Source organism: Mustelus asterias, unplaced genomic scaffold (assembly GCF_964213995.1).
Source record: "Mustelus asterias unplaced genomic scaffold, sMusAst1.hap1.1 HAP1_SCAFFOLD_35, whole genome shotgun sequence".
NCBI classification, from domain to species: Eukaryota; Metazoa; Chordata; class Chondrichthyes; order Carcharhiniformes; family Triakidae; genus Mustelus; species Mustelus asterias.
This window is the reverse complement of record NW_027590117.1, coordinates 648,104-660,160: the sequence shown is the minus strand read 5'-3', so window position 1 is coordinate 660,160 and position 12,057 is coordinate 648,104. Positions and strand designations below refer to the sequence as shown.

The 12,057-nt window shown below is 46.4% G+C and overlaps 3 protein-coding genes and 1 non-coding gene across 4 annotated transcripts in view; 2 read left to right on the top strand and 2 right to left on the bottom strand.

The window, feature by feature from the left end:
* LOC144482316 (uncharacterized) overlaps nucleotides 1–732 on the top strand; it is a 233,002-nt gene extending 232,270 nt beyond the window's left edge. Inside the window, exon 3 of the mRNA XM_078201489.1 lies at nucleotides 334–732. Within this exon, the coding sequence (XP_078057615.1) occupies nucleotides 334–732 (399 nt within the window). The remainder of the gene's footprint in view (nucleotides 1–333) is intronic.
* A 765-nt stretch (nucleotides 733–1,497) lies between these two features.
* LOC144482347 (histone H3-like) lies at nucleotides 1,498–1,968 on the bottom strand. The gene has a single exon (XM_078201511.1). The coding sequence runs from the start codon at nucleotides 1,966–1,968 to the stop codon at nucleotides 1,558–1,560; it is 411 nt and encodes a 136-aa protein (XP_078057637.1). The 3' UTR covers nucleotides 1,498–1,557.
* Nucleotides 1,969–4,901: 2,933 nt separating this feature from the next.
* LOC144482265 (histone H1-like) lies at nucleotides 4,902–5,567 on the bottom strand. Its single transcript, XM_078201450.1, has one exon. The coding sequence runs from the start codon at nucleotides 5,565–5,567 to the stop codon at nucleotides 4,902–4,904; it is 666 nt and encodes a 221-aa protein (XP_078057576.1).
* Nucleotides 5,568–11,251: 5,684 nt separating this feature from the next.
* trnar-ucu (transfer RNA arginine (anticodon UCU)) lies at nucleotides 11,252–11,323 on the top strand. The gene has a single exon. It is a non-coding gene; the product is annotated as a tRNA-Arg (tRNA).
* The last annotated feature ends 734 nt before the right edge of the window (nucleotides 11,324–12,057 follow it).

Sequence of the window (12,057 nt, the reverse complement as noted above, 5' to 3'; positions counted from 1 at the left end):
GAAAATGTTAAAGCCGCGCCTGCGATTGGTGACGGGAAGAGCTGAATAAAAGCAAATCAATAGAAGGGATTTGAAATCTCTGACTGATGACGACATTGATTTGAATTCGCTCCTTTCCCACAATGAAATTGGCGGCTTTTGGAAATGGACAAATTCTCTGCTTCTGCCGGTTGTTGTGGGGAAATCCCGCCCTCTTCTGTTTCCAGTGAGCTGATTGGTGAAGAATATAGGCAAATGAGGTGAATAGAGCAGCGGCCAATCAGAGGAGCTGTCAGTTTATAAGAACAGTCAATGCTGGAGAAATTGCTGATTCTTTGTGAAACTGTTTGTGAGATTGTGCAGATGTCTGGAAGAGGAAAGGGCGGCGGGAAAGCTCGGGCCAAGGCCAAGTCTCGCTCCTCCCGGGCTGGACTGCAGTTCCCGGTGGGCCGTGTTCACAGGCTCCTGAGAAAGGGCAACTATGCTGAGCGTGTGGGTGCCGGAGCCCCGGTTTATCTGGCTGCTGTGCTCGAGTATCTGACCGCTGAAATCCTGGAGCTGGCCGGGAACGCGGCCCGGGACAACAAGAAGACCCGCATCATCCCCAGACACCTGCAGCTGGCCGTCCGCAACGACGAGGAGCTCAACAAGCTGCTGGGAGGAGTGACCATCGCTCAGGGCGGGGTGTTGCCTAATATCCAGGCCGTGCTGCTGCCCAAGAAAAGCAGCGCTGGGACCGCGAAGAGCAAGTGAAGCGACCATTCTTTAATCTGATAACCCAAAGGCTCTTTTCAGAGCCACTCACTTTATCTGAAAAAGGGCGACCTGGTGTCTATCGGTCAGTTTCTGCACTGCTATTCACAGCACAGCTGTTTCCCGCTTTGTTCTATCAATCCGTACTATTGACGCATACAGTATTTTAATACAAGTTGCTGTTGTTTATCGGGGAAACCATCCCAGTGAACTGAAATGATCCTATTTCCAATATAATTGCTTTAAAATGTGATGGTCGCATAGACATTCACAGAGACAATAATTAACACTTTTCCAGATCCAGTGACTGACTTTGAAAACCGATGAATGTCCTCACAAAGTCAGTCACTGGATCTGGAAAAGTGTTAATTATTGTCTATGCGAATGTGCAAGCGTTCCTGCAATGGCTATATCTGTGTGAGTGGGTTACTGTTTGAGACATGCTTCATATTCTGAACTTAATTGACACAATTTTCAACACTCTCGCTGCGACTCGAAACACGTGCGGAGAAAGTGGATTTGCGGAATTATTGCTCGGAAACTGAAATGATCGCAGGTTTAATAAACTACTTTAAAATTAAATTGTGGTAAAATTGTTAACGGCATCGCTTCTACTCCAACCATCAAAGGATTGGAGATATGAATGACCTCAATGCAACGGAGAGTTAATTGTAACATTGAGAAGTTTCAGTACTGGAGTCCTGGGAATATTCTGTCCTGGGAATTGAAACACTAGAATCGTTAACAGGAGATCGCAGCTCTTTCATTTGTCGAGTTGGTGGCTCTTAAAAGAGCCGTTGTTGTACTTGGTGCTGAAGCCGGGTTTTAGGCGCGTTCCCCGCGGATGCGGCGGGCCAGCTGGATGTCTTTGGGCATGATGGTGACTCGCTTGGCGTGGATGGCGCACAGGTTGGTGTCCTCAAAGAGCCCCACCAGGTAAGCCTCGCTGGCCTCCTGCAGGGCCATGACGGCCGAGCTCTGGAACCGCAGGTCTGTCTTGAAGTCCTGAGCGATCTCTCGCGCCAGGCGCTGGAAGAGCAGTTTGCGGATCAGCAGCTCGGTGGATTTCTGGTAGCGGCGGATCTCCCTCAGAGCCACAGTGCCGGGTCTGTAGCGATGAGGCTTCTTCACTCCGCCCGTGGCTGGAGCGCTCTTCCGGGCAGCTTTGGTAGCCAGCTGTTTGCGAGGAGCTTTCCCTCCGGTCGATTTGCGCGCTGTCTGCTTGGTCCTGGCCATTTTCTGAGCGGATTCAGCACAATCTGAGAGACGAAGACTGTTAATACAGAGTCTGCGCTGCATCCGCCTTTTTAAACTCTGTGAGGAACCGCCCCCAGCGGGAATTGGCCCAGGAAGTCTCAATCAAATTGTGACCACGGAATTAATATCTGTAACTCAGGTTCTAATTGGTTCAGTGGTTTCCTTAACCGCCCCTTTCAGAAATTGGGCCGTTTTCGATGCAAGAAATAACCGTCTGTTTCAAAGAAGACTTTATTCCGTCCTTATTAATATAACCATTACCAGAAACATTGAAGATTTGAAGTCCATCTCCCTGCCCTTAGTGCTTTAGACCCTTTCCCCGCTCTCTAGGCTGTTCATTCCCAGAATCTCCCACTGTTCCACTCTATCCCCGTCCCTTTCCTCTCCAGCCCATTCAGATTGCCCCTCCCCTGTCGTTTGTGACATTCGCCGCCGCTTTCAGCGGAAAGGATCAGACATCTGTCGCTTCTCTATGTCCCCCTGAAGCCGGTGTGAAAGGGGTTGAGTCTGTTGTTTGTTACAGAGTGACTTCATATTTGTCCCGTTTGACATTACTGAATAGAGCCGTTTGCTTCCCGTGGCGGACAAATGAAACCTTTTGTAAAATAATCTTACAGCAGAATATTAATTGAGAATCTATTTTTACTAAGTTAAGAATTTGTCTCAATTCCCTTTCCCGCGCTGAAATTGGCGGCATTTCCCCCAATTCACAATTTCTGCCGGTTGACAGTTGAAGCCAATGATTGGCTCAATCTTCACATTCGATGCTCTGCGATTGGTTCAGAGCTGCGAATGCGGAGAGGATGGCCAATCAGAAGCAGGCTGGGGTTGGAGCGGCTCAAACTGCGGGAATTGCGGGTTTGTGAATGACTGAGCGGAAACTGATCAGTTTCACAAAGCCTGTCAGTTTCAGTGCAGGAAACAACCGTCTGGGGTCAAATAGCATCACAACTGGGACTGGTTCCAGTGAACGATTCACCGGCTGCGACGAAACTCCGCTATTCCAGAGAAAGCTTTTATAAACTCTATCCAAACACAGTGATTAAACAGGAGTGATGTGGCGTTTCACTGAGGGCACATGTCAACTGGGGAAAATCAACAACTGCAGAAACGATAGAGCTATTTAGATCATCCAATTAAAAATAAAAACAATTTCAATCCCTACTGCAAATGAAATGTTAAATTCAACCTGAACAAAGCAAATATTCATCTCCACCACTGAACAGCCTATCCCAGCCCCCGTCCCCAGGTCACTGCTCTCTCTGTGAGGCGGTGAGTGGCTCTGAAAAGAGCCTTTGTTGTGTGTTCGGTAGGAAGGTTGCAGTTGTTCAGCCGCTGAATCCATAGAGAGTGCGGCCTGGCGTTTCAGAGCGTACACCACATCCATGGCAGTGACCGTCTTGCGCTTGGCGTGTTCAGTGTAGGTGACCGCATCCCTGATCACATTCTCCAGGAAAACCTTCAGCACCCCGCGAGTCTCCTCATAGATCAAACCCGAGATCCGCTTGACACCGCCACGGCGAGCGAGGCGGCGGATTGCTGGCTTGGTGATGCCCTGGATATTATCACGGAGCACTTTGCGGTGCCGCTTTGCGCCGCCTTTACCCAGTCCTTTGCCTCCTTTCCCTCTGCCAGACATGATGATTCTTCACTCAGATCTCTGCACAATATGAGAGGAACTCTTTCAGGCTCTTTTTATACAGCCCGCCCCGACCTGACTGAGAAAGGCGGAGTAAGAGCAGAGAGGGGAGGAGACAGGGTGAAGATTAAACACAGAGCGGGAGGGAGGAGAGAGCCGGACTGACACACACACACAGAACGGCCCCTGATCTTTCAGCTCCACCTCCAGTTTCTGCAACCGCCAATTTCAACCCGTTTATTAACAATGGAAGCGAAACATAGCTCCCCACACAAACCCTTCCAGAGCCGCCCTTCACACTCAAGAGTTTCCACAAACCCGGAGCTTTGAAATATGGAATCAAAACAGAAAATGCTGCAAATAATCAGCAGCTCCGGCAGCTTTTGTGAAGAGAGAGAGAGACAGAGTTAACGTTTCGGGTCGTGACTTTGTCCTTTTGTGTTTTTAAACCTGGTCCCGGAATAATTCCCAGACAGTAATATTCCGACCTAAACACAGTCGATTCTATAGCAAGAATCTTCCTCCGGAACACCCTCACACACATCTGCTTCTCGCTGTTTGCAAACACTTTATTGAAGCTGTTTGGGGCAATCTCCTGTGTTAAAATTAAGGGAGTCAGGATGGCCGAGCGGTCTAAGGCCGCAGTCTCCTCTGGAGGCGTGGGTTCAAATCCCACTCCTGACATTGATGTTTGGCGAAGAATTGCCGTCTCACAGCGCCAGGCACCTGGGTTCGATTCCCGGCTGAGGTCTCTGTCTGTGTAGAGTTTGCACATTCTCCCCGGGCTTCCTCCGGGTGCTCCGGTTTCCTCCCGCACAACAAAGTGCCTGTCAGGTTGATTGGCCATGCTAAATTGCACCGGAGTGTCAGGGGGTAAGTCCGGTCAAATAATAGGGTAATGGGGACCCGGACTGGGTGGGATTGAGGTCGGTGCAGACTCGATGGGACGATTGGCCTCCTTCTGCACTGCAGGGATTCGGTTAAAAATGAGGCGCGAATGCGGTGTTTAGCCGCCAGTGTTACTGTCTCACACTGAATCTACCAGACATCTTTATTATGAGAAAAAGTGGCGATTGAACAAATGTGAAATTCAAATGAAATTCAGCATCTGCTGTGTTTTGCTTTAGTCCGAATTTGAAATGATCTCTATTGTGAATGAGCCGGGCCGCGGGACAGGAATCATTTTCTTGCGGGATCAGCTCTTTCCTGAGAGATGTGGGTGGCTCTGAGAAGAGCCTTTGGGTTCAGAGGTTTACAATTTGCTCGGGTTGTTTCACTTCTTTCCTGACGCTTTCTTCGCTTTTGCTGCTTTCACTTTGGGTTTGGCCTTCGATTTAGTCACTTTTTTGACAGACTTTTCACCCGTCACCTTCTTCACAGGAGACTTTTTCTTCAGGGCTGCTTTCTTCACCACCTTTTTTGGAGTTGCCGCCTTTTTGCTGCTTGTTTTCTTCACTGTTGATTTCTTCACTGGAGTTTTCTTTGCTGCGGGTTTCTTGGCTGCGGGTTTCTTGGCTGCTGCTTTCTTTGTTGTCACCTTCTTGGCCGCTGTTTTCTTTACTAAAGATTTCTTGGCTGTTGGTGTCTTCACCTTCTTTCCCATTTTCCCCGAGCTTTCGTTCTTAGCGAGTTTGAAGGAGCCGGAGGCGCCCTGTCCCTTTGTCTGCACCAGAGACCCTGTCTCCACCTTCCTCTTGATCGTTAACCTGATCTGGGAGACGCGCTTCCCCACATCCACTCCGCTGCCAGCCAAAGCTTTCTTTATCGCGGCCAGGGACATCCCCTTGCGATCGCGGCATCCCGCCACAACATTGAGGATCTGCTCGCCCAACTTGGGACCGGCTGCCGCAGGTCGGGGAGCCGCCTTCTTCTTCCTGGGAGACTTCACTTGAGCGGGAGCGGCTGGAGGAGCCGTTTCGGCGGCTGCAGTTTCAGTCATATCCGAGAGTGTGTGGAAAATCTGTGTGAGTCAGAACTGGATCCGAAATGAACCCAGTGGTGGCGGCACAGAGCAACTTAAAGGCAGAGAGCGGACGGAGCAGAGACAAGCTGCTGTCAGCTCCCGGCTCCTCCAGCCTCTCTGTGTTTCTCTCTCCTCACAAACTCTCCCATTGCAATGAAATTCCACCTCTCCAGAGATCCAGCTCACATCTTTCATGTCTCTGACACACGAATGTTTGCTGTTGAAAAGGTTTCACTCGAACTGAGTACTCCGTTTTCCACTGAAACCCGTTTTACTGCTGCACTGATCGCGCTCTCACACGCGATAGCTGACATGTTCTCTACTTTTCCACTGAATTCTTCAATTTAGCGAAACAAGTGCCTTGAAATCTAACTTTGGGGCTCAGCAGGGAGATTAAGGGAATCTTTGATTGGAAAATTGTTTTATTTTACACAAGAGAGACTCGGAGATGTCATGATCAGAACAGACACACAAACACAGTTGGATTAGTCTGACCCGCCCGTCCCTTTCATACACTCTCTCTTACACAATATTCACATCTACACATTCACAGGACAAAACTTTCACCAAATGTAAGGTCCCAGGACGGAATTTCTCCTCCTTTTAGCCTTTCCTCTGTATTCCGGGGGGTTCGTTAGAGTTTTTCACCTCAGTAACTGTTAAACACTCTGAAGCCCCCTCCCTGCAGATTGTCTTTGAATTCATTCATGGAATGTGAGTGTCGTTGTCTGGGTCAGCATTTATTGCCCATCCCTAATTGTCCTTGGGAAGGTGGTGGTGAGCTGCCTTCTGGAACCGCTGCAGTCCATGTGGTGTACGGCCACATTTGTTCACTAGATTCGCGGCAACAGCCAATTATATCTGTTTTTTTTTCAGTTATTATAGCGATTGCAGACATGATTGTGTTTCTTTAAGGCGAAGGACAAATTATCTGCTCTCGGAGTCTCTCAATTTTCCTGTTTTATTTGTTTCTCTTGCACTGACAGGTAACAGTAAATCACAACCTCAACAACCAGTGACAGCCAGTTAAGTAATCATCCCCCACTCGCTGATAATGGAGTTTCTGACAGTGGCAGACAGTTTCTGACCATCCTCCAATTGGGCCCGAAGGTAACTAGATTCAGTGTCAGAGCTGGACTTTCTTACTGAGGGGGTGGCAGAGCCAGGTGAGTGATGGTGGTGACTGTGCGAACATTTGACCAAAGGTCAGTTCCTGGCCATCACAGTGGTAATTCATTTAATTATCTATCGCAGGTCAGAACAGTAGGTGGCACTCCTAAAATAAAATTCACTAAAAATTCTCATAATCGCTGTGTTTGTAATGTAAAATCCACATTCAATTTGCTTTCAGCTGAAACGTTGTTCAAATGAAAGAAAAGGCCTCAAAACTAATCAACGAGTTCTCAGTCAGAAACAATTGTAAAACGAAAGGTGGGCTAAACTGTCCAGAAAAACGAGACAAGCCAAGTTCAATTTACAAACTGTGCTGTGGACACATCTGGTGTTTGATGAAATCAGCAACTCAGGAAGTTCCTTAATTATAACGAATGAAAATAACAGTTGTTTAAGCAGAGTGAGTGATGGTGATATACTGGTGAGCATAGCTGCCTTCCAAGCAGATGACCCAGGTTTGATTCCTGGCCAACGCATTGGTCATTTATTTCGAACCTTATCCGCAGCCTCTTGTGTTATAAACTGAGTGGACAAAAACAGGGCAAACGAAACATTTGACAAGAATGAAATAAAATGCAGATAGCTTTTTCATTTTTTGTTCGGACATAATTCTTTTTTGATGAAAAATATTGGAAGAGAAAAACAAGTCTCTGACCGAATAAATGAATTTTCAGCCAGACACAAAGACTCAAAGTAAAAGTAGAAGAACAAATTTCAGCTCCCACACTGTGTGCTGCGCAATCCTGGTGCCTGATGAAGTTAATGTGAACGTTACTGAGGTGGTTACATTATTCAGACAAATAAGAGCTGCCAAAAGATAAAACACTGGAAAATCTCAGCAGGTCTGACAGCATCTGTAAAGAAAGAAAAGAGCTGACATTTCGAGTCCAGATGACTCTTTGTCAAAGCTTTGACAATGGATCGTCTGGACTCGAAACGTCAGCTCTTTTCTCTCCTTACAGATGCTGCCAGACTTGCTGAGATTTTCCAGCATTTTCTCTTTTGGTTTCAGATTCCAGCATCCGCAGTGATTTGCTTTCATTCTTTAAAGAAGCAGCTGCCGTGGCTGCGTGGTTAAGGCGTTGGATTTGAAACCCAATGGGGTTTCTCCGTGCAGATTCGAACCCTGCTGGCAGCGAGTGTGATTGGAAATGTTTGCTTTAGGCAGCCACAGAATTGCAAATCCTATTTTTTTGGAATGAATTCTTTGGATCTCCAGCATGCTTTCAGCTACATAACAGGAAGGTGAGCTTGGAAAGGACACCTGAGTGTCCTCAGTCTGGCAAGGACAAGATAGGCCGAATGGGTTCCTTCGGTGCTGTTACATTTCTCTGGTTCTTTCTAAAATCATGATGTGGAGATGCCGGCGTTGGACTGGGGTGAACACAGTAAGAGTTTTAACAACACCAGGTTAAAGTCCAACAGGTTTATTTGGTAGCAAATACCATTAGCTTTCGGAGCACTGCTCCTTTGTCAGATGGAGTGGAAATGTGCTCTCAAACAGGGCACAGAGACACAAAATCAAGTTACAGAATACTGATTAGAATGTGAATCCCTACAGCCAACCAGATCTTTAAACCTGTTGGACTTTAACCTGGTGTTGTTTAAACTCTTACTCTTTCTAAGGTGCCATGAGGAAAATCAAAGCATGAGCAGAGTGACAAAGGCATCAACAGGGGCACAAGGACAAAACAAGGTCTCATGTCAGAGGAAGGTTTTTATAAATGACACACAGAACATAAGAAATACATTTATTTAATTGAGCTGGACCCTGAAAGATGAAACAAACTTCGAACCAATCAGTGCCTGTCTGAGAACTGGCAAGGAATATGGCTGACATTGATCCGGTTCGTGTGAATTTTTTTAGAGAATAAAAGAATCATACAGTACAGAAGAGGCTCTTCGGCCCATCGAGTCTGCTCTGACACGGAAGAAGCATCTGACCTCCAATCGAATCGCATCTACCAGCACTTGACCCATGGACCTGAATGTTATGATATGCCAATTGCTGAACACATACTTTTAAAGGATGTGAGGCAACTTGCCTCTATCATCCTCCAAGGCAGCGCATTCCCGACCGTCACTACCCTTGGGTAAAAATGTTTTTCCGCACATCCACCCTAAACTTCCTGCCCCTCACATTGAACCTATGTCCTCTTTTTACTGACCCTTCAACCAAGGGGAACAGCTGCTTCCTGTCCACTCTGTCGATGCCCTCATAATTTTGTACACCTCGATCAGGTCCCCCCTCAGTATTCTCTGATCTAAAGAAAACAATCCAAGCCTCCCCAATCTCCCTTCATAACTTACATGTTCCATCCCAGACAGCATCATGGTGAATTTCCTCTGCATCCCCTCCAGTGCAATCACATCCTTGCTACCTTGTGGCGACCAAAACTGCACACAGTACTCTAGCTGTGGCCTCACCAAAGTTCTATGCAATTCCAACATGACATTTTATTGCAATCGATGCCCCGATTGTTAAAGGCAAGTGCCCCATATGTTTTTTTTTTCACCATCCGACTAACATACCCTTCTACCTTCAGAGATTATGGACAAACACGCCAATGTCCCTTTATTCCACAGAACTTCCAAGTGCCATGCCCTTCATTGAATACTTCCTTGCCAAATTATTCCTTCCAAAGTGTGTTACCTCACATCTTTCGGGGTTAAATTCCATCTGCCACTTATCTGCCCGTTTGACTATCCTGTCTATACCTTCTTGCAGACTAAGAAACTCAGCCTCCCTTTCACCACCCAGCCAATCTATATGCCATCCGCAAAGTCACTCATCCTACCCCGTCATTTTTTAGGAGGCATGGTTAGTATGTTTGCAAACGACACCAAGATTGATGGCAGAGTGGACAGTGAAGAAGGTTACCTCGGATTGCAGTGGGATCTTGATCAATTGAGTCAGTGGGCCGATGAACGGCAGATGGAATTTGATTTAGATAAATGTAAGGTGATGTATTTTGGTGGATTAAACCACGGCAGGACCTATTCAGTTCATGGTAAGACGTTGGGGTGAGTTATAAAACAAAGAGATCTCGGGGTACAGGTTCATAACTCCTTGAAAGTGGAGTCACATGTGGACAGGGTGGTGAAGAAGGCATTTGACATGCTTGGTTTCAGTGGTCAGAACATTGAACACGGGGGTTGGGACATCTTGTGAAATTGTACAAGACATTCATAAGGCCACACTTGGAATACTGTGTAGAGTTCTGGTCACCCTATTATCGGAAGGATATTAATAAACTAGAAAGAGTGCAGAAAAGATTTATTAGGATGCCACCAGGATTTGATGGTTTGAGTTATAAGGAGGGGCTGGATAGACTGGAACTTTTTTTCCCCTGGAGCGCAGGAGACCTCGAGGTGATATAAAGAGGCCTATATCATAATGAGGAAATAGATAAGGTAGATAGTCAACAGCTTTTTCCCGCAATAAGGGAGTCTAAAACTGGAGAACATAGGTTTAAGATGAGAGGGGAGGGATACAAAAGGGTCCAGAAGGGCAATTTATTTCACACACAGAGTGGTGTGTGGAACGAGTTGCCAGAGGTAGTAGAGACGGGTACAATTTTGTCTTTTAAAAGGAATTTAGACAATTACATGGGTAAGATGGATATAGAGGGATATGGACCAAACACGGGCAATAGGGACGAACTTAATGGTAAAATTTGGGCGGCATGGACATGTTGTGCCAAAGGGCTTTTTTCCATGCTGTGAACCTCTATGACGAGATTGATTGACACAAACAGCAAATCCAAATTATTGTTCCCTGCTGCCATCTCCTGCCTGAACGCAAGTTGTGCAACAAGATCACGATTCAAACAAACCTTCACAGATTGGAGTGAAATTACATCAACATGGTCCTTACCGATTAACATGATTGCAAAACATGATATTAATCAAATTCCATGTCCCAAGGATCTGCTTTCTGATTGGGCGACCCTGCTCACCCCGATCTATCGGAAAGTGTAAAACTCACAGAACAGGAATGTCGGTTACAGAATTCTCTCAGCTGTGATTTCTCTGCCACTTCATTGCTTCGTTCTATAAATACAGAGGGGGTGACAGAGCCAGGTGGTGTTGTGGTGACTGTGCGAGCATTTGACCAAGGTTCAGTTCCTGACCTTCAGAGTGTTGACTTATTTAATTAGCTATCTCTGGTCAGAACAGAAGGGGGAAAGTTCTAAAAAAAATCAGCAAATATTCTCATCATCCATGTTTTTCTGACATAAAATCCAGCTTCAATTTCCGTTCAGTGGAAACTTTGTTCAAATGAAAGAACAGGCCGCAAATCTAATCAGAGTTATCAGTCAGAAGCAATCGCAAAAAGGTGGCTAAAACTGCCCAGAAAAATGAGACAAGCCAAGTTCAGGTAAAAAAAAATGTCCCAAGGACATACCTTCTGTCTGCTGAAATCAGAAGCTAAGGTAGTTTTGTAATTATAACTAATGAAAATAACAGTTCCATGAGGGGAGCGAGCGATGGTGGTATAGTGGTGAGCATAGCTACCTTCTAAGCAGTTGACCCGGGTTCGATTCCCGGCCATCGCATTGGTAATGTGTATTGGACATTATCAGCGCCCTCATGTGGTCTAAACGCAACATTTGACTGCAATGAAATAAAGTGGACTGAAAGTTTTCGTTTTATTTTTCGGACGCAGAATTCGGGTTCAACTTGATTTTAATGAAAGGTTAATGAAAAAGAACAACAAGTCTCTGAACTGGTGAATGAGTTCTGGATCAGAGACAAAGATACAAATTAAAAGGAGACGAACAAATTTCAGCTCACCCGCTGTGCTCTGCATCATTCCGGTGCCTGATAAAGGTCTGTGAATGTTGCTAAGTCGGTTACATCACAACAACAAATAAGCAGCTGCGATGGCCGAGTGCTTAAGGCGTTGAGAAATCCAATGGGATTTCCCCGCGCAGGTTCGAGCCCTGCTCGCAGCGGGTGTGATTTGAAATGTTTACTCCGCTGCTCCAGGGCAGCCACTGACTCGAAGAAGGCTCGCAAATATTTGGCTTTATTTGGATCTCCATCATGCATTCAGCTGCAGAGTTCCGGGCTGGGTGCAGGAAGATGGGCTTGGAAAGGACATACTATTTTGTAAATTGAATTTGTGTCTTTATATGCCCTGTTCGTGAATCCCACTCACCTGATGAAGGAGCTGCAAGCGCTCTGAAAGCTAGTGGCTTTTGCTACCAAATAAACCTCGGCCTTTTGGCTAAGATCAAGTGTATGGACGGCAGCCCATGGTCGGCCGCACTTGGTCGAGGTCATTAGG